The 22,024-nt window shown below is 39.8% G+C and overlaps 1 protein-coding gene across 9 annotated transcripts in view; it reads right to left on the bottom strand.

The window, feature by feature from the left end:
* LOC120900634 (muscle calcium channel subunit alpha-1-like) overlaps nt 1–22,024 on the bottom strand; it is a 101,670-nt gene that overhangs the window by 27,402 nt on the left and 52,244 nt on the right. For 8 of the 9 annotated variants that reach the window (XM_040307905.1, XM_040307914.1, XM_040307911.1 and 5 more), the window contains 4 exons: nt 16,189–16,333; nt 15,600–15,896; nt 15,425–15,512; nt 15,198–15,305 (listed from right to left, as the gene is read on the bottom strand). In XM_040307905.1, coding sequence (XP_040163839.1) covers nt 15,198–15,305; nt 15,425–15,512; nt 15,600–15,896; nt 16,189–16,333 — 638 coding nt within the window. Of the gene's footprint in view, nt 1–15,197; nt 15,306–15,424; nt 15,513–15,599; nt 15,897–16,188; nt 16,334–16,656; nt 16,763–22,024 lie in introns of all 9 variants that reach the window. The other variant, XM_040307907.1, reaches the window with a different exon arrangement.

The raw sequence follows: 22,024 nt of genomic DNA on the forward strand, positions 1-22,024 counted from the left end.
ATTCAAACAATCGACAAAAACAATATTCGCAGCAGAGATATTGCTAGTTCTTTCGCCGTGAATAGTTTTCGGATAAAGTTTCCTTATCTTTCGTGGATTTTGGCTGCTAAAACTTGTGAAGGTGATTGTTTTATTGTAGCTGCGTTGTATGTTAGCCGTGTGATCATCTGTGGCGTGTGTTGTGTGTGAAGATGCATCTTGCGCAGCTAGCATTGGAAATGTAGTGGAAGATGTGATGGGAGTGCAATGGTCTGTTGATAAGTCCGTATTTTCAAAAAATCCAATTTTGCAAGGATAGTAATCTGTTCAACTTATCATAATCCATTTCCTTAAAATTCAGGGTTTTTTCGAGTGACTGAGTGAGGCGACTATTGGGTCTTGTTAGAGCAATTGGCCAATTTAATGTTATTTCGATCGGTGGATGACGGACTTTAACATTGGTCAAGGGTAAAATATACGGAATAATATAAGTACATATTGCTGCCGCGTGTTCATTCAAACCAAAGTGGGTAGAAAGGAGGTGTCGTCATGTAGAACAATTGGGCATTGAGGGTTTAGAACAAATAACAAAACCAGGATCGACGGCAGTTGTCAAATGCGACGAATGGTGCTGGTATTTGGATATGATAAATGAATTGTTTTCGTTTCATAAACATTTGTTTAGCACTGAAAATTTGTATTTTGCATCCACACTCCATAAATCGGCATTTTACACGTTATAGTGCAGCTGCTGCCTGTAAACAAATATCGACGGCTGTTGTCAAACTGAATCTCAAAATGGCAACATGCCAAACGCTAAGAAGACACCTCCTCTATATTCCACCTTGATTCAAACAATCGACAAAAACAATATTCGCAGCAGAGATATTGCTAGTTCTTTCGCCGTGAATAGTTTTCGGATAAAGTTTCCTTATCTTTCGTGGATTTTGGCTGCTAAAACTTGTGAAGGTGATTGTTTTATTGTAGCTGCGTTGTATGTTAGCCGTGTGATCATCTGTGGCGTGTGTTGTGTGTGAAGATGCATCTTGCGCAGCTAGCATTGGAAATGTAGTGGAAGATGTGATGGGAGTGCAATGGTCTGTTGATAAGTCCGTATTTTCAAAAAATCCAATTTTGCAAGGATAGTAATCTGTTCAACTTATCATAATCCATTTCCTTAAAATTCAGGGTTTTTTCGAGTGACTGAGTGAGGCGACTATTGGGTCTTGTTAGAGCAATTGGCCAATTTAATGTTATTTCGATCGGTGGATGACGGACTTTAACATTGGTCAAGGGTAAAATATACGGAATAATATATTCAGTGTGAATCATTGGGCCTGGGTGAATTCAGCTTTCAGTGTGAATCATTGGGCCTGATCGCCAACGAAAGTCGATAAAATTTATCCAATCGGTTAATATGCTCGATTCTACCGGTGGAATTTATTTTCCACCGGTGTAAAATTTCTCCACTGGTGGATAACTCTTTCCGATTCAAGTAGCCATTGGTTTTGCCTATCTGTCAATCACACTTTTGTTTACATTTAGAGCTGTTGTTTTGCGGAATGAATAAAATAGTAAATTTGGCTTATTTACGGACCATTTAGTGAAGAATCCACACCAGAAGTGGCCTTAAACAGTACCGACTGTTGGCCTGTTCAAACGTTCCGGGTAAAGTATAAAACGGGTTGTTGGCTGAACAAGTCTAGATGAAACAAAATCGTATGAATTGAAGGACAAGGATTGAATCCTTTCTGCACTTGCCGCATTTGCTGACCCTTGTCCTGTGCCATGTGCGCCCATCAACTAAAGCCACCACAAACGTTGGATCCGTGAACGTCCGTATTTTACGCTCTCGTGCAAAAATATATTTAAACAACGCGGTACAATTATTCCGTGCAATAAGGAGTGTCCGAAACCGCTCACGGTCTCTCGCCCTCGCCAGTCCATTATTCTGGCCTTAATGACTGACGCCTCCAAGTCATCTGGAGTCATCACTTAAATTTAAACCTACTACGCCCTCTCCGCAATTGCGGTAAGCGGACTGAGTGGCCGCAGGAGGCCCCGTGGATATAAAGTCCAGCATATATGGTGTATACAGTAGTCTCATCGCGGGCCTCCGTGAACAATAGAGGCCTTATGGACGAAGAGACTCAAAGACTACAGGGGAGTCCATATATGAGGGATTCCGACCAATACTCCCCACTCCCCCAAGAAAAAAAATAAAGTGTATTTGATTCAAAGCCAAGTGACGCAATGAACCCCCCCCCCCCCCCTTGCCGCACAATACCTGGGTCTTTCGTTTCCATGCGTTTAATAACGGCCAAGCTACACGTACCGGACGACATCGGACGATGCTATAAATCCGTTAACGCAAACTGTCAAATCTCATACAAAATCGGCCCGCTGTGATCCGACACGGCCCGACGTGAATCTCTTCCCAAGTGACATTTGCTCGAAATTGTTTTCCAATATCTGCTCGATTAGTACTCGATACGCCTGAAATTGTGGATTTGTGTGTGATCAAGTGTGTTGAAAGCGCCAAGATTTGGTGTGATCGAAAATTAGACGTTCTTCTACCGATAGACGATGCCGTCGAGCTCATTTTTCATTCATGACTATGGTTTTTTGATGAAAAACAAAAGCTAATTTTATGTGACGTTATTCTATAAAAATGGGTATTATTTAAGTATAAAATGGCTACATGACCAACTATAACGATAGCAAACATCGTTTCCGGGCGAATCTAGAAGAAAGTAACGAAAAAGCCGCATTACATTTGATTTTAAAGGACTTTTCTAAATTCTAAACTGGTGCAGTTTAAGGGAAGTTTAAAACTCCAGTTTAAGGGAATTTGCTCGAATTCCCGATTATTCGTGCTATAAAATGTCAGTTCCCAATTGACATTTTCGAGCACGAATAATCGGGAATTCGAGCAAATTCCCTTAAACTGGAGCCTTAAACTTCCCTTAAACTGCACCAGTTTAAGGGAATTTAGAAAAAATCAACTGTGATGCGGCTTTTTCGTTGTTTTCTTTTAGATTCGCTCGGAAATGATGTTTGCTATCGTTATAGTTGATGATGTAGCCATTTTATACATATATAATATCGATTTTTTATAAAATAACATCACACAAAATTTGATTTTGTTTTTCATAAAAAATCAAAGCTACGAATGTAAAATAAGCTCGACGGGATCGTCAATCGATAGTAAAAAGTCTAATTTACGAACTCACCAAATCTTAGCGCTTTCAACTCACTCGATCACACACAAATCTACAAATTCAGGCGCATCGAGTACTAATCGAGCAGATATGGGAAAACAATTTCAAGCAAATGTCACTTGGGTTGGGTTGTCTGCGGTCCTACGTTTTATGGCATCGTCCGATGTCGTCCGGTACGTGTAGCTTGGCCGTTACATGACCTGTCCACTGAAGCCTGGCGAGCTTGATACTACAATGAGTGTGCTTCGACACATACGATGATGATTTCGTCAGATTTGATAAAAATAAAATAACTACGTCAAAATTGTAATAGATGAACAAAAAAATTCATTGGGTGACGCGTTTGTCACGAGGCGTGGAACTTAGCGATGTGTGTGCCAATCCGAACATTCCTGGCCTGTATCCTTCTATAAGCGACCCCGAGTTTTTGGGGATAGTCCGTAAGGTACAAGTAGGCACAACACCTTCGATTGGTGCAAGACAACGCAAACGATTCCGACCGGAACTCGCCGCTCCAACGGATATGAGTTGCTTATAATTTCTTGTACCTAGTGTTCCTACTGGTCATCTCAATCTCGTTGCATTTACGTGTCGGAACCAATTCTAACATGCCATAAGGCCATAACATAAGGTTGGACAAAAGAGAAGGATTAGCAGAAAAGGTTTTTTTTCAGGAAATTTTTTCAGGTTTTCTTTTGTTGGTTTCTTATTTCTTAGCTTGAACTATAAAAACTAGATACCTATAATAAACTTAAATTTATTTGTTTTGATTGTTTATAAAAAAAAGATAAATTTATATTTTCTTAAAAAGAATATTTTACCTAAATCGAATGATAAAACATCTCAAATAACTCAAACAGCGATAAAACATTCTTTTTGCGAACTGTTAAACATGGTTTTTAATATTATTAAGCGAAAGGCCATGGGAGTGACAAAATGCTGACAATTTTTTCAAAATGTGAGCATTTGTCACTATTTTGAGCTTTTGTCAAAATTTTGGAACCTGGAGCAGCCAGGAAAAAAAGGTGGCAAAAGTTGACAAAAAGTGACAAAATTTGACGTTCGTGAAAAAGCGTAAACAAACAGCTATTTGGCGCAGTTGTGACTCATTGTTATGATAATAATGCTAAAATGCATGATTCTAATTGATTTATGTACCTATTTAGTACTTCTTAAACAAAATATCGATGATATTCAGATGTTGGAGCTTTTTATCGCTCTTGTGCATGTTTTTGGTGCGGCCACGAGAAAAGCTCTTTTTTGCAGTTGAAAAGCAATTTTGACAAAGTTGAAAAAAATTTCAACATTTTTTCAGCTCCGTGGCCACGCGCTAATTTAGTTTTCCACTGTTATATCAACTGGGGTGGAGCAGTAGATATGGCTATCCGACTGAAATGGTTTTTTTATATGAAGTTTTCAACTGCATACCCCACTGCTCGACTTTTTAACCACGTTGCTATGGCGGCATACACCTTTCCACTCCACTGCCAAACCGATCGGTTAGCAATTGAGAAAACGCAATTGGATAACATTGGAATTTTGCTAACCGATCGACTAAATTATCCACTCCGTTATCGACTTTCGTTCCCGATCAGGCCCATTGTGTGATGCGCCATGTTGCAATGACGACACTTGTACTGTGAGGAGCAATCGCGGGCACGGTGATTGTCCCGCAGACAATTCAAACAGAAGCGGGCATCAAGTACCTTACGGTACCGCTGGGCAGGATTCATAGCATTAAATCGCTGGCATTTCGTTACCCCATATTGCATATTGCACAACGGGCATTTGTTAACATCGCGGTCAGTGGTAGCAAAACTAGCTGTGCGCGGAAAATTAGTGCGTCTTGGTGGTATCGGATCTTCTATAGGTGATGGTTCGGGGTTGTTTACCAATAGCGTCTCGAATACGCGCACACGGCGGTGTAAATAAACAATCAACGAATCGTAGCTCGGATTGTCATTGGTCGAAGCAAATTCTTCCCAATCGCGCAATGTGTTAGAGGGCAATTTTGTGCAAAGTAAATGCTCTAATATGCTACTCCAGCCGTCAGTTTTCTCTCCCAAGTGATTTAGAGTTTTTTTGTGACGCTCGAACTCGTCCAGTAACTGGTGCAGGGTTGTCGCACTTTCCCTCTTCGCTGGTGCGATGCCGAACATCGCTTGCAAGTGGCGTTGGGATTTTCCCTTTCTTCATCACCAGCAATTTATTACAACGGCTTCGGTAATTATTAGCAGCAAAAATCCACGAAAGATAAATAGACTTTATCCGAAAACTATTCGCGACAAAACATTGGTCCCGTGACCAGGATTTTGCCGATATCCTGAATATTCGCAATTTTTTCGATAAAGTGCTAAACCCCTTTGCCTTTCACTGCCCGACCGTTACACTGCACTTTACATTACTCTCGCGTACACGATAATCGCAGTTTTAGTAAGATGCCAGCTCAACCGCTAATTTTATCGACGAGACGGACGATTTTGATTACCAGTTTGGCCCGTTACAAAGAGTTTTTTCAAAACTACCAGCCCGATAGCGATTCTATCGCTCACAGAGTGCAGGAGCCGTTTGTTCGATGAATTACATAGAAAACTATCGTTTACTAAAAGATTATCTGAATTTATTTGTACATGAGGAATTTGTAGGCTGGAAGCGAATCCATATAATGCTGTAGTGGGTGGAAATACGCAAACAAATGTTACTTAATTCCGAAACTTTGGGCGAAAGCAAAAAAGACGACTGTTGGCTTAGCCTGTCAAACTGACACTGATATGTTCCTGGTGGGTTGAACTTGTTGTGTTTTAATGGACTGGTTTGTCAATTTTCTCGCGGTGGGCTATTTGCGCCAAATCGAACGGTGATCGGTGCTGTGAATGAATTGGCAAAGGAGGTGCCGGTCATTTTGTGAAAATGGTACCCAACGGCATCGAGTACGGATCTGCGAAGCGTGCCACTTGATGCTGGCGCTTCCCTATCATGGTGTGTGTAAAAACCTAGAGTTAAGCGGAGAAACGGTGTGAAATACAAGGTTGCGAGAGCGCGTTTTGGTTTCTACACATTTTTGACACTAATACAGTTACATATGTGTAAATGTGTGCGTTTACTTTCCGCCAGTGCGCTCAGTTGGATCTGCTCGAAGCGCTGTGCTGATATCGGTATCTCGCTTGCACTGCTGCACCGAAAGTTCCTCTGTGTGCTCTCGTTCTTGCTACCACACGAAATCGTCAGTACAGCTCAAGGATCGGCAGCGAGCGGCCGCACGTGTGTCAGCTTAAGTCCTGGACGATTGGTTTTATTTCATTTCATTTCATTTCATTTCATTTATTAATTTCAATATGTCTGCCTCTGGGATTGAACATATATTTGCTTAAAACCTAGTTGGCCCTATTGGTACTAAAACTAACTCTAACTTAACTAAACTAAGTTGAAATAGAAAAGGATGTAACAGAATGGAAATCCATAGTGAAAGGAAAATCAGGAAAAGCAGCGGATAAGAAGTAAATATTTAAAACAAAAAATAAATTAAGAATAACAGAGACTTAATTATAAAGAATAACAAAGAAAGAGAATTATATAAAGAATAATTATAAAGAATAAAGAGCCGGAACATAAAATTAGAAATTAAAATCGCGATCATGTTCATTGAATTGACGCAAACAAATTAGCCACGGGTCGTTAATGCCAAACGCTGTATTGCGGAAAGGTATTGCAAGAGCATTCCGATTTCTTAAACACCTGGAAGGAACATACCAACTAAGTTGGGAAAGCAAGTCTGGAGCATCTATATTCCCTCGTAACAAATTGCTGATAAATGACACACATGCTTTGGTTCGTCTAGATTCGAGGGTGTCGAGATTGAACAATATGCAACGATCACTGTATGACGGTAATGCGGTGGTGGAATTTCCAAAGAAGCGACGATATAAGCAGCTAGTGAAGCGCTTTTGCACGCCTTCGAGTTTGTTATTCCAACCTGCCCTGTTAGTACAGAAGACAACAGAAGCATACTCAACAACAGGGCGCACTAGGGAACAATACAATGTCTTAAGGCACCTCAAATCGGTGAAGCCCGAAGTCATGCGAAAAAGAAGGCCAAGGTTTGAATAAGCTTTACCGATGACCAATTCAAGATGACTATCGAATGATAGCCTTTCGTCTAACATAACACCTAAATCGCGAACACGTGACACCCTGTTGATAACAGTGTTTTTAAGAACATAATTGTGAATAAGAGGGGAATGACGACGACAAAAAGAGATGACGCTACATTTACTAGGGCTCTAAGAAGTTTGACGCACTCTAGGAAGAGAGGGAGTTAAGAAGAGATTGGAGTGCACTGCAATCATCCTCTTGCATCACTGGACCAAATATTTTAATGTCATCTGCATATAGAAGGTGGTTAGGAGATGGGAGAATAAAATTAATGTCATTTATGAATAACAGAAACAAGAGGGGACTTAGTACACTTCCTTGAGGGACACCAGAGGAATTGGAAAACGGTAAAGAAAAGGGTGATCCGTAACTTACATGAAGATTTCTGTTAGAGAGGTAAGACCCAATCCAGTGAACGAAAGACGTAGATAAGCCTAATTTAGAGAGCTTCATCAACAATAGTTTATGAGATACTCTATCAGATTTAATATCAGTATACACTGTATCAACTTGGTAACCTGTGTCCAAATACTGGAACAATTTGGATATGAACGACATAAGGCTAGAGGTAGTGGAACGTTTTGGCATAAATCCATGCTGATTAAACGTTTTATACTGCTTCGATAAAAACAAAAGCTCAGAATGAACGATGATTTCCAATACCTTGCCACTAGCGGGAAGTAGGGAAATACCACGATAGTTGCTTACTTCAGATTTACTACCTTTTTTTAAAAATAGGACGGAACCAACCTGTTTTCTATAGAGCAGGGAAACATTTATGTTGAAAGGAGAGATTGTAATGAATGTCATTATGGGAGCAATAGCGTTGGTGCACTTTTTAAGGATGATTGCAGGTATACCATCTGGGCCAGGAGAATAAGAAGGTTTTAAGGACAATATAGCTGAAGCAACAATTTCGACGGTACAATTTAGGGATACACAAAATATCGCGAGGTGTAGTAGAAAGTCCATCCTCTAACAACTCCTCATCATTAATGTAATCAGAGTAGGCGTTGGAGAAGTGATCGGCGAAAAGTGCACATATCTCTTGTTCGGAACATGCTGTTGACGAACCATAAGACATAGTACTGGGCAGACGATGAGACGAAGGGAAGAGATATAGCTCCAGAACTGTGTTGGGTGAAAAGTAAATCGGTATTGCAAGAAAGCTATGTAGGACTTATAACGGGCCCGATTATAAATGCGATACGCCGTTGGTGCATATTTGAACAGTCGTTTAGTGTGTGGATTACGGTATTCTCGATAGTCGCGTAAGTAGCGCTGCTTATCACGTTTCATGGATTTAAGGATTGAATTGGACCAGGAAGGAAAAGAAGGGGCTTTACGTAAAGGACAGCACAATGGGAAAGCTGAAAACACTAGCTGTGTGAAAATAGAGACCGGTTCGTCCAGCGAAGGTGCCGAGTGCACACGTGACCAAACGGTACCTCACAGCAAATTATTAAGTTTTTCAAAATCACACTTTCTAAAATTATATGAGCGATTGAGGTTCCCTGTATTACTCCCAACATGAGACGACAACTGATTAACGGATGTGTGATTAATAGAAGTACACAATTCTAATGCTGGGTGATGCTGATCTACAGGTAAAAGAGGAGAAGCGGCTAATGAAGGAACACCGACGTGAGACGCGTAGTTATCATGAGGAGAGTAGTAGAAAATTAGGTCTAATAGAACATTCCGATAATTTAAAATGCCACTGAGTTGAGTTGAAATGCAAGTTATAAAAACGAATAATGTCGAAAAACGCATCAACGGATGTAGGGGAAATTTGTGCACGAAAATACTGATGTGTTGTGTCGTGTATCCATGAAATATCAGCTCGATTAAAGTCTCCAAAAAGCAGCATACGATCATGTTTTTTCATCCTCGTCACTATACTATCGATCGTTGCATCAAGTGCACTGAGCGTATTTTGATTTTTGGCGAGAGAAGGGGATATGTAGATTGCACCGATGAAGATAGAGCAGGAAGGAAGCTTGATTTGTAACCAGCACTATTCGAGGCAAGTGCTCGGCGGTATAACCTCACAGGTGTTTAGATGACGAGATGCTGCGATGAGAGTGCCTCCGCCCCGAGAGAGAGAACTGTTGTATGCCGTACGATCGCCGCGGGTTACTGTATACTCAATACAGTAACTTCCAATATATACTTCCAATAGAAGCGAGGATGGAATGTTCTCATCCAACCAGGTTTCGGCGAGTATGATGATGTTGTAGTCGGACTCCGATATAGATAACCGCAATTCATTGACTTTGGTACGCACACCACGAATGTTTTGATAGTAAATATTGAGTGTTGTTGAATGTTGCGTATGACCGAGAAAGGGAGCAATAGTAGACGGGACCATAACAGTCGATGTAGACGGAAAGGCAGGCATTTCACATACTGCTGCTACTGTTGATATTGATGTTGTTGAATTAGTTGTAGTAGCTGTTGTTTTTGTTGCTGTTGTTACTATTGTTGTTGATGTTGGTATTGTTGCTAGCGTTGATGTAAGTATTGTTATAGACGTTGCAGCAAAAGGTTCGTCTATGGTGGGTTGTTGGTTTGGCTGCGTAGGTTGTAATGCAGTGTCGGGGATGCTGGTGGTGATGGGGACGAAAGATGCGGGGGCGATGAGGTGAGTATTGGTGATTGTGCGTCGATTAGTGGCAGCGACTGTGGAGCCGAATGGTAATCGGTAAATTCACGAAACGCAACTTCAGCTGACCAAGTATTTTGAGACTGAGACATTCTTCAAAGTTGATGGGATGCCGACTTTGAAGGAAACGAATGTTAGTCGGCTCAGATCCGCATCATACTTGGTTAACCGGCGGACATGTAAATCGTTTGTATTGAGCTTAGATTTAACCCAATTTGCCATATCGTCGGGAGTCACATCAGGACTGATGTTGGTAAAAAATAGCCAAAAACGAGGTTCAGGATTAGCCACGGTTTTTATATTAATACCATTATCATCAGTGTTAGTGCCTCGCAATAATGGTTTGTTGCAATTTTTGATTATCTCCCGATGAATATGTGAGTGTTGTCGGAGATGAGTGCCTTCGTATAACTGTGTGCGTGTTGACTCTAAGGCACGGATATTAGTCGGGACAACCACCCTTTTCTCCGTAAAAGGTAACTCTTTCATTAGTTCGACTTTCATTAGTGCCAGGGAATCCGTGATTGTTGATTTTAGTTCCTTGATAATAAGTGAAGTTGATGCCTTTTCGCAATTCTTGCAAATCCATTTTAACTGGGAAAATCTTCTTAAGTCACGTACGGATTCACTTGAGAGGCCAGTGCAGGACGAATGAAAGTGTTGTGCGCAGGCACCATCACATACAAACGGGACACCAGTAGTGAGCTCCAGGCAGATTCCACAATTCATCTTGCTCACTTTATATATGTGCAGTTGGATGTGAGTGTAGTGATAAGTGTGGATGCGTATCGAGTTGATAGTAGTGAAGGCGATAGATGCAATGTGCGTGTGCAGACAGCTGTGTGTGTGGAAGCACCTCAGGCTATGATGGCGAACACTCGATCTTCAACACCAGCACGGCACGCCAAAATTAAATTCACTAAATAAACCTGCAATCGGGCGACAATCACTCAATGCAACATCCAACCAGCACGATGGGCAAGTTCAGTGATCAGAGTTTGCATGATAAACGTGTCACAGGCGAATAATGCACGGACAAATAAACTATTTGATGCGGAGAGCTAGACGAATCGACCCGCACTGATTATGATGAGGTTATGATTTTGTAAAGTGTTCAAGTGTTCAAGTGTTGTGCGAATTGAAATGAAGCTGCGCGAATGATTCGTAATGCATGTTATGTACATCGCGCAGCTTCATTTCGTACCTTTTTTACAGTAATGAACGTGTACAAAAGGATCTACGCAGATATTCGGCCACTTCAACGCTTGCATCGATGGAGCGATCGATTTTATTTTAGTTTAATATTGTGAAAAGTATCGACATTCAAAATAAAAATCAGGGTAATCGCAGAGAGATTGAGGTAGCGAGAGCCGATACATCCGTCCGTACGGAAGTGTCAAAATAGAAGGCTTTTCGAGCATAGGAGGAAAATCGTCAGTCTTGTGATTGTTCTTAGCAAGGATGGACGCAATTATTCGATTGGATGAAATAAAAAGTTGTTATTAATAAAAATATTCCTATTAAAAATATATTAACAAAAACCTTCCTCAGTATGTTGTTCATCGCTCTTATCAGCGCTTAATCGAATTAATGAAGAAAATCTCCATGTGCTTGTCCTTAACCTTTAAGGAGGTACATAGAAATATATCGCTTAAACAGAAACGGCTTCAGGCAAGTACACTTTTGGCATCTCTACTCCAAACACATTTTAACTCAAATATGTTCATTATATTTTCAGAACTGCCAAAGGAAGTGCTCGAGTCACCTTAGACCACTGAGCAACTCAAACTGCTAATCGTTTGTGATTGGTTGTGCCGTATTTTGAGCGGTTCAAGACGGTTTGTGCTTTTTAAGCACGAATCATTTATTTATGTAAATATAAGTCAGTCCTTGAATTTATTTCCTTTTTAATTTTTTACATGAATTATGTATTCATCACAATGTTGTCATAATTAATCTTAATCTAGCTATTTGTCAAACTGGTCATTTTGTTCACTGTCTCTAACACTAAACTAAACTAACTCAAATCAAAATCTAAATTAATTTTAATTCTCAAGTATAGTAATATGTGATTACAAACTACCCTCGTTAGTCCTTTTCTTCCTATTAAACTCTTATCGACTAACTTTTTTAATCACGCCTGTACTCCGCAATACGGCTCCTGCAGTCTTAAATTTGCTACTGAGATATTTTTTATTATTCTAATGCGCTTATTCTTATAGTGTTCACCGAAGCTACTTCATTAAATAATCTTAAAATATGTCCGTATTCAATTAGAACTGAAACTCAATTTTTGGTCCACTCCAACAGCACTCCAAAATAAACACGCGATTAAACTATAGGTACAATGCCCTCGTGTTTCCTTGCCATAACCCTTGAAGATGTCCCGCTACTAAAAGCGTCTACGTCACTGTAGACTCGCTTAATCAGCGATACAATAGGAACTGCTACCGGCCGTATGTACGTCGTATAGCTTTGCGCTCGCGCGGAAACTCTCGTGTGCGTTGGAAGTTTGTTGACGCTTGGCAAAAATCGTCTGATTTCCCACCTTCGTCAGCTAGAACCTTGGAGTGCTGCTTGACGAAAAGTTGAGCTTCAATGGCAAGCTAGAACATGTTGTCGCTAAGGGAAACCAATCGATTGGCTTACTAAAACAAATTGCACACGACATAACTGACCCTGTCTGCATCAAGACGCTGTACTGTGCTTGGTACGGTCAGTGCTGGAGTACGCTTCGGTAGTTTGGTGGCTGCTCGCCCCCTGGCCCGTCTGGAGTCGGTCTAGCGCAGATTCACGAGGTTCGCTCTGCGTTTCTGGAGTGTCCAAGTGGATTATGATCATCGTCGACGGTCGCTGAGCGTTGCTACGCCTTGATTCACTGAAGCAACGCAATTGCAACGTCCATAGATTGTTTGTTGCAGGACTGCTGGACAACCGCGTTGACTCGCCAATCCTGCTTTCCGGGCTGATTTTTTATGTCCCATCACGATCTCTCCGTGCCAGGTCGATGCTTGACGTAGAGGACCGCCAAGCCCGTTTTGGCGACTCAGATCCCTTTTTACGTATGTGTTGTGAATTTAATGTCGTTTGTGATCGCCACCAACTTGACATGTCGCGCACCGCGTTTATAAGCTGTATTCGTGACGTGCGGCCTACTCTGTGTTAATTTATTATTATGGCTTTTAAGTTCATGTATATTTAGCTATATACCTCATTTGTTACCCCGCTTCAAGATGGCCACAAAATGCTCATTAAAAAAATATTATTTATTATTCAGGAGGAACGGTCCAAAACGGTCGTATGGCTAACCGTTGAATTTAATAAACAAATATCAAAGCCGTGTAGATGCTATCTTATTTCTAGCCTTTTTTTTTAAATGAACTTCCAATAACAAGCATGGCTCAAAATCATCCAAAAATTATCTCATGGCAAATCTAGGTAAAGATGACATTGCCTTGCTATCCTCCTTCTGCTTATGTAGGTATAGGAAACGTTCATTGTATGGAACGTGTTACAAATGTATCAGTCCCCTGTAGGCCACGGGGCCGTGTGGTTTCTCACCGCTTTTTTCTCAAGCACTAATGGGTGCTTTTGAGAGTCCTACGTTCTCAATGTTTGTTGAATCGACACAACATTGGTTTAAGAATATTTTGAGGATCTTTGATGATGTAGCGATCAGCTATCTGAAATATGAGCAAATGTGCTATCGTTTATTGGTTATTACGTTGGAAGTTGTTTTCAATGGTTATGATTGAAATAGGTTTAAAAATATGCGATACAAAATTTTGTGTGTTTTCTATTTAAAGCTCAAAATAAAGTGTTTCGCCTTGCTTCTTCAAGCTTATTCATACCTCACGGTATGAATCAGACAAATTTTGGGGTGTCATTGTTAGTGTTGTATAAAACAACGAGGTCGGCGAAAAGTGACAAATTGTTGTTTACAATTTGTGTTTATGATTATGCCGTTGACAGCCGAACCGTAACGTCGCCGATTTGCCGTTACCAGAGGGAGCAGAAAAAACATCGCCACGCGAATCGAAAAACGGCCATCTCGCGAGCGCCGTGAGATGAAGTCAGAAAGTATAGGAAAGCGTACGTGAATTTTTTTAACGATCCGCCGCGAAAATTTACTTTGCTACGTTGTACGATTTTGAGCAATACAGTAGTGCAGTAAACGACAAGTTAAAAATCACGGTTTAAGTTTCAGTAGAAGAAAGAACTTTGCTTCTAGCTTGAGAAAGCTCCATGGCCCCGCGGCGGACGATGCCTAGATCGGCTATTTGAAATATGAGCAAATGTGTTTTTCGTTAATCAATAATTACGTTGGAAGTTGTTGTCAATGTTTATAATTGAAAAAGGTTTAAAAAGGATGCGATCAAAAAATATTTTTGAAGCTTTAAATGAAGAATGAGTGACAATATCAGTTTCTCAGAGTAAGAAAAACTGTCTTAAAGTAACGCGTGCTTAGTGTCAGCCAATTTTTCCTGCTAATTTATGTGGGTATGAGCCAGTGTATTGATTTTATATATCAAGGACTATAAGATTTTGAGTCGAAGCCGACATCCACATTGGCGGCCGCCCAGACCGCTCAACGTTAAAATCGCCTCTGTTTGGTTTGGTTTGGATTTTACAGATCGCGCTACGAATAGTGATAAAGGAATTGTAAACAATATTGAGGTGAATTTTCAAATGCTAATTATTCAGTGAATAAAACGGTCAACAGTGAGATAGTAAGTTATAGGTCAAACAACGTATCATTGTACAGTCTAGCTCCATTTTCCGTTTCTTCCGATACAATAGTAAAATTCAATAAATAAAAAACAAATCACAAAAATGTGTTGAATAATATTGAGGTAAAAATAGGTAATTTAGCACCTCCATAGGGATGTCAAAATTAAATTTTAACAGGTGAAAATTAGAACGTACGTACGTACTGTGAGTCATAGTAAGTTGCGTGAGCAACAAAATATGCAGCACACATTTCAAAACGACTTGTAAAACCTTGAGAAGGGTTTTGGTGGTGGAGAGGGGTTTGAGAAAAAGTAAAAAATGATAATCAGCCATGAATGTTATGCCACGTATCACTAATATAATCAAATATCAAATATATAAATAAATAAAAATAATAATAATATTTTTCCAATGCATTGAAGCAACGTAATTAATGTATGCATTATTACCTTGAATAATTGTACTCCAATCACGGCAAACATAAATTGTAGCAAAAATGTTACCAAAACAATGTTTCCAATTGTTTTAACAGCAACAATAACGCATTGCACAACATGCTGAAACGACAGGAAGCAATGTAAAATAAAAATAAGCAAAGATTACTACGATTCAAAAAGAAACTCTTACTAATGAATAATAAATCAAAATTTAAATCTACATCATGTATATAGCTCACCTTTAATCCTTTCGCTCGATTAATAGCTCTAAGAGGCCTTAACACTCGAAGCACTCTAAGAATTTTGACGACAGATATTGTGCCTGAGCTGCATAAAAATGAGAAAGAATTTATGGTTTATTATTGAGATTTCATTTCATGTCCACATACAAAACATTTATTGAACATTACTTGCCTGAACAACATGGACACTAATGAGACGCTGACTACCAGCAAATCCAATAAATTGAAGGCTGAGCGACAGAATGCTCCCTTGTGAAGAATAAATCCGTAAGCTATCACTTTTAAAATTAGCTCGATAGCAAATACAGCGGTAAAGAAGAAATCAAATTTGTTCAATATTTGATTCCGCTCCGAATTTGCATTTAACGGATCTTCAGCAGCCAACATAACGGAAGAAAGCATGATGCACAGGAGGATTATGTTACCAAATACTGTGTGATTACACAACCAGTGGCAAAACTGACGAAACCTATTCAATAAAACGAATGATGCAAACCATTGTTGTTCACCGTTGAGTTTTAAAAATAAAATGAATTGTATAAATTGTAAATAGATTGTCTTTAGCTTGGTTATATAAATACAACTTGAACTAAGTTACAAAAACTGAAAAAGTAGCAACACCTAGTTGTTATCGCATGCATGACAATTTCTAAATATTTCAGTGTGATCGAAAGTGTAATGTAATTAGTTTCGTCATAAAGGATCAATTGATTATTTTTTAAGCAAAAAACTAAATGAATAATACAAATAACAGTCTTAACCTGTTGGTAGGCTTCAATAGAAAGAGTGACTTTTCGTCCGATATCGGTATAGGGCTGCTGGATACCACGGCCTCCGATAATCGTTTGGCATATGTTGTATGAGCGGAAGAACGATCATTCGGTATTTCTATCGCTTCACAGTGATCTGGAATAATGAAACAATAACAATTGTCGGGCCGGAAATGGTTTACAAAAAGATCATTACATCACCCTTGATATTAACCAACATTTTAGTGCATTGTGGGTCAAGTGTCAGGCAGGAGAAAAAGTAAAATTATGTTCGTGCTACTAGTCAGACATGCTATCAAGAACATCAGCGACACAACAAGAGGCACTTCTATTTACTAAAGTGTATACAATGTTTAATCCATGAAAGAAAACAAAAACGAAAAATGGTTTGTATTATAAGATGCTCAACAGATACATGAATGAAACAAGCACAAAAATATTAAAATAGCAAATGATCACCTGTTGGTGTTGGACAAGATAAAAAGCGCATTTTTGGGAGGTTCGCGATGTTTTTTTACTTTCAAGCCTATGTGGGATAAGCGTCTTGGAAGTAGCTTTGGTGGTACTGTTAAAACAATTACAAATGTTAAAAAAGCGTATCATAATTCAATGAATGCATTAATATTCAACTAGTCCACATCAACCTGTTTAGCACATAGTGCCGTGATAATGCTATGGTGCTATGTATTGAAAAATGTCGTGTTTTTACAGGTCTCGGAACTGCTCATGATTCAATTATCAGATCGATAACATATCCGTAGAACATACCGATATATTCCGTGATCTTGGGATCATTATAGACTTGCGTTTAACGTTCAATTAACATTTAGGGAATATATTTTCAAGAGGAAACCAACTACAGTAGAGCGTCGATTATCCGGGCAGCTCGAGACCGGATGGTTACCGGTTAATCGATTATCACGGATAATGGTCCAAGAAATGTCAAATTCGTATAAAAATTATAATATTCATTAGTTTTATGATTAATTCACATTGAATCAATCGATTATTCGTTAGTAGAATATTATTTTTTATTGTTTTTATAGAATATAATGTTTTCATATTTTTTTGGGCCGGTCTTGTGGTACAGTCGTCAACACGTTCGACGTAGCAACATGCCCGTCATGGGTTCAAGCCCCGAACAGACCGTGCCTCCATACGTAGGACTGACTATCCTGCTATGGTAACAAAAGACACTGATAGCCCAACTCACTTCACTAGTGGGTACATGCAGGCCTTGACCGACAGCGGTTGTTGTGCCAGAGAAGAAAAATAAGACGAACATTATTTTAATCAATAAACTTAAGGTTTAACAACTGTTCATGAACAAAAATGAATTTCTAAAATACCACTAGACACTACAGAGCTGCTCAAAAAACTGGTTGCCCACTTAACTATCGCAGCAAATATTCGCTGCACGTTTGAACAGCTATCAAATTTATGCGCACGGTTGTCGCCCGCCGTTAAATCCGCCCCGGATAATCGACGTTCTACTGTATTTGGTTGGATTATTCGCTCAATCTACTGTTCCTATGTCTGATCAGTGTTAAAATATGGCAGAATAGTTAGCGATCCCTGCGCCGAATAATGAAGTCAAGTCTCTTTTTTGACTGGTATGAGTGCCTGGTATGATTGACTAGAATTAAGGGTATGATACTGGAATATGGTCCATTAAGATGAACTGGCTAAAAAACCGAAACGAACATTGCAGTTTATTTCCTGATTCTATTTCTCACAATGCTCTGTAATGGGATGGGATCCGAAGCCCTCCGAGGGATAACATAGGCTCTCCCATCCAACTCCTATTCCAACACGTCCTCGTCGTGCAGAGTGGTAACATGTGCCTCCATATATCTTAGCTTGGGTACACGGGCTAGATCCAACCCCTTGGGCGGATGGTGGCATATGGCGAACCAGGAGGGGGGTGGGTATCCCGGGAAACTGGGTGCCTGAACGTGGGGGGGGGCAACCCGACGCAAAATAAAACGGCCACGTGGGCGCAGGGCCAGTCACCCAGTCTCACGTAACAACTGACTACAGAAAGCACCAGAAGGATACGAAACGGACTTAACGATACCGTGAGCGGTTTCGGACACTCCTGAGGCAGGCCAAGACCGCAAAGCGGTTGTAGCGCCGGATAAGTAAGTAAGTAAGTATTTCTCACAATGCTAGCCTAGTATGATTATCTTTTTTCTCAGTTTCGGTCATATTCTCAATTTCCATGCAATCCATTAGGGTTTAAAACCATGACAGAATATGTTGAACGACCTGCTTCCGCTTTTCATTCTTATATTGAAACTTCCTTCTATCTCAATTCACAAATTTCACAATATCGCGTCAATAAACATTTTCCTCCTTCCATTAGGTGTTAATATACCTATATGGCTATAAATGAGGATATGACAATGAATGTAAATATGCTAGCCTATACAGCAAGTTGTATAAGTTTAACTCAGTAATGTTTTTTTTTCCTGAAAGTCTTTTAGTAGCAGATAGTTTTGCTAAATTTTAACATCAATTTTATGTTTTTACTGATTTTTAATCCGACCATTTCAAGTCAAGTCAAGATTTTTAGTCAAAGCATTTCAGTAATGCAAATTTTATTGAAAATCAGCAGTAAGCTGCGAGTGCATATCGAATCATAAAACTTGTGTGGACAAAATACATTTTAAACCTGTATAAAACTTTATGAATCATGTATGAACATTTGCTGAACGGACTGTTTTTTTTTCGCCCCTTTTTAATCGCTGTCAATTAATGAACAATCAGCAATTACATAATAGCTTTACAGTAATTTCAGTAAACGAGTTGTCATGTTGGTCAACATTTGAGATTACTGAACAGTTCAGTAAACATACATTATTTAAAATAATTTCTGAACTATCAGCAGGACAACATTCAGTAAAAAACTGAATTGCGATAAAAAAGTGTATTTACAGACTTCCGAGACTTAATTAGTAGTTTGCCGGATAGTTAATTCTTGCTACGGCCACATGAAGTCACTAAAACACTAATTCACTATTTATATGTTCTTTATCAGTTTGATAATCACTGCTTTCTTTCACACATTTGTTGACGATTCTCGTTTGACAAAAACATGGTTGTCGTTTTTCGTCCAACGATTACGTGGACGAATCGCTATGACGTGGTTTGAGAGTGCAAGAATACCTACAAGACCAAAGATACAAGAATAACTCAAGTTATGCGCATCTAACAATATCTCAATAACCAACATCCTCTCATTAAAGATAGAAAAAGTAACGCTCTATAGTGAGACGATTGAAAATGAGAAACTTTTTGTAAAACTAGTTAATCTACAGCACGGTTACAGGGTTATGTAAGATACTTTCAACATATTTAATAACTTTAGGATGCGTGCAAATGATTTTGGAAAAGACAACGCCAAATCCTGATGAAATTCAACTTTAAGGGACACATTAAAAGAACTGATTCAGAATACATTGAAAGAAACCGATTCTGGGACTGATTCCGAATGCATGTCCATCCTGGAATTTCATAGATGTTATAATGATGTTGGAACTGACTTCAATCCCATACAGGTGTTACAATTAGTTATAAACCTACGCTGCGCCTGGAATTTGTCCTTATACCGGCATTGGAACTAGTCCCAAAGCCATACCGGTCCTGAAATTAATCAAGAACTCATACCAGAATTTACACTGATCCGATATCGGTCCTGGAACTGATGCTTACTTCATATAGATCCAGCAACATGTGTCTACCGGCAATAGAGCTGATCTTAAGTCCACAATGGTCCTTGAAATGATTAAGATTGCATTTTGATCCTAGAACAGATCCTTACCAATTTCGGGCTATGATACTGCGCTCCTTTATTCCGGGACCAAAAATCTTTCATGATTCTGTCTCAGTGAAGGAAATATCCAGTCAAGTGGTTTTCATATCTGTTTGTTGTTGTTGCATTCGAGGTCCCGCAGTATTATCGTTTACCCGAACGGCTTAACAACATTCACGTCATGGGTTCAAGCCTCGTATGGACCGACATAAAAAAGTTGACTGTCCGGCTTCGTGGTTCTTAATAAGTCTCGAAAGCCTGTATAGGCCGGCATGACCCGCTAATCCTTAAAGAAGGTTATTTGTTGCAGTAGTATTTTTTGGTAAAAATATTTCCATAATATTTTTATATATTCAGACCCACAGTGGCGATCGCCTAGAGCAAAACGCGTATCTTCTGACTTTGAGACTTCTTTGACAGTTTCTTTGAACACTTATTGGAAAACTTGGCTCACACGTTATATGACGTTCTAGATATGTCAAAAGTCAAAAATGAGGTAAGTAAAAGGATAAATTCGAAATACAGTCAATTCTCTCTTATTTAAGAGGCGATGGGACTGTCGAATAAGAGGGGTTTTCAAATTACAGAGGTTGAAAGTGAAAGAAGAGTCCATACAAACTAGAAAATGACAGAATATTTAGTATGCAGGCTTGACTGTTGCTATAGGAAACACCGTTGCGGATTGGAGCATACATCATTCAATAACCATGGCAACACCATACACAAATAAAGGCCGGGCTACATTGATCGTACTCCGTAGTGTAATTTTTGTGCACGCGTACGCCATCTAGCGGCGGCGGGTTGAAGCTAGATGCTGGTATAATTTATCTGTCAAAAAACGTTTTGGGTCGAGGAGGCTATAATTTAACCCAAGGATGGATAGATATTGGAAGATGCGGAGAAATATTGCCTAGCGCTTTAAATGAGTGTCGATTTGTCCAACAACAACAATTAACGGCCTACTTTGTTGCAATTTCTAGACGTTTATGAATATTTCAAACGGCATACAAGTAGCCTTTTCACATAAATTATACCGACATTTAGCTAACGCTGGTCGTCGCCAGATGCGCTATTGAAAATCGAAATTACACTAGCGAGTACGTCAAAATATTTTAATTTTTTTTTTAAATTTGAGTTTTGAATGAGTCTGGCTCATAAACAAACTGGATAATTCGATTGTTTCGGACGAAGCAGAAATGTGACGCGAGACAAGTAGCTCTGTTTGCAAAATTGAACTTCTTTTAATCGCGCGAGACGACGTCGCACGCGACGTTGTCGCTCTATTTGAACTATTTCCTGCGCAGGAAACTGCTCGATTTTGCGCAGCTGATGTAAGGCTGGTTCAAAAGAAATCATTGCGCTTTTTTGGTTTGATTTGTGAAAATTCAACTTCATCCTCGTAATGTTTGTTAACGGTTTTTAAAGCACCACAACAGCTCGCGAGCATTGACCACACGCGAGAAAGAGATAGCGCTATGGAGGGAAAAGCACGGACGACTGCTGACAGCGATTGGCCGTCTTGCGCACCAACACATCCAAACCTTCGACAGCTCGCTCAGGCGAGGGGAATGAGGCGGAGCAAGGGACGGGTAGCTCGATAAGCTGCTTGACAAATTTGCCGTTGGAGGGAAAAATATGGCATGATAAAATTCTCCGAACGGCATGATTTCTTCCGTCGCTTTGCGCAGCGGGGAGTTCTTTCGTCGCTTTGCCCTTCGGGTTGCCATTTTTTCGAACAGGTACGTGAATCTAATTCTTGCTTTGAGGCTAGTATAATCTAGACTGAAAATTGAAGGCTAGTTTTATATGTGGTTTTGTATGGAGTGGTTACATGATTTCAGCCTCCAAATGTCAGCCTCCATACAAAAAGCTGACTAGAATCGTGAAGGGCCCCACTGGTTGCGATTGCGAGGTCTCATGCGAGCTAGCAGACTGCTTGAATTTGTTTTGTGGGAGTGCCTTCTATCGACTAATAAGTCTTTTATTGATGTAACCGTAAGATGACGGCCTCGC

The sequence above is a fragment of the Anopheles arabiensis genome, chromosome 3 (assembly GCF_016920715.1).
Source record: "Anopheles arabiensis isolate DONGOLA chromosome 3, AaraD3, whole genome shotgun sequence".
Classification (NCBI taxonomy): Eukaryota; Metazoa; Arthropoda; class Insecta; order Diptera; family Culicidae; genus Anopheles; species Anopheles arabiensis.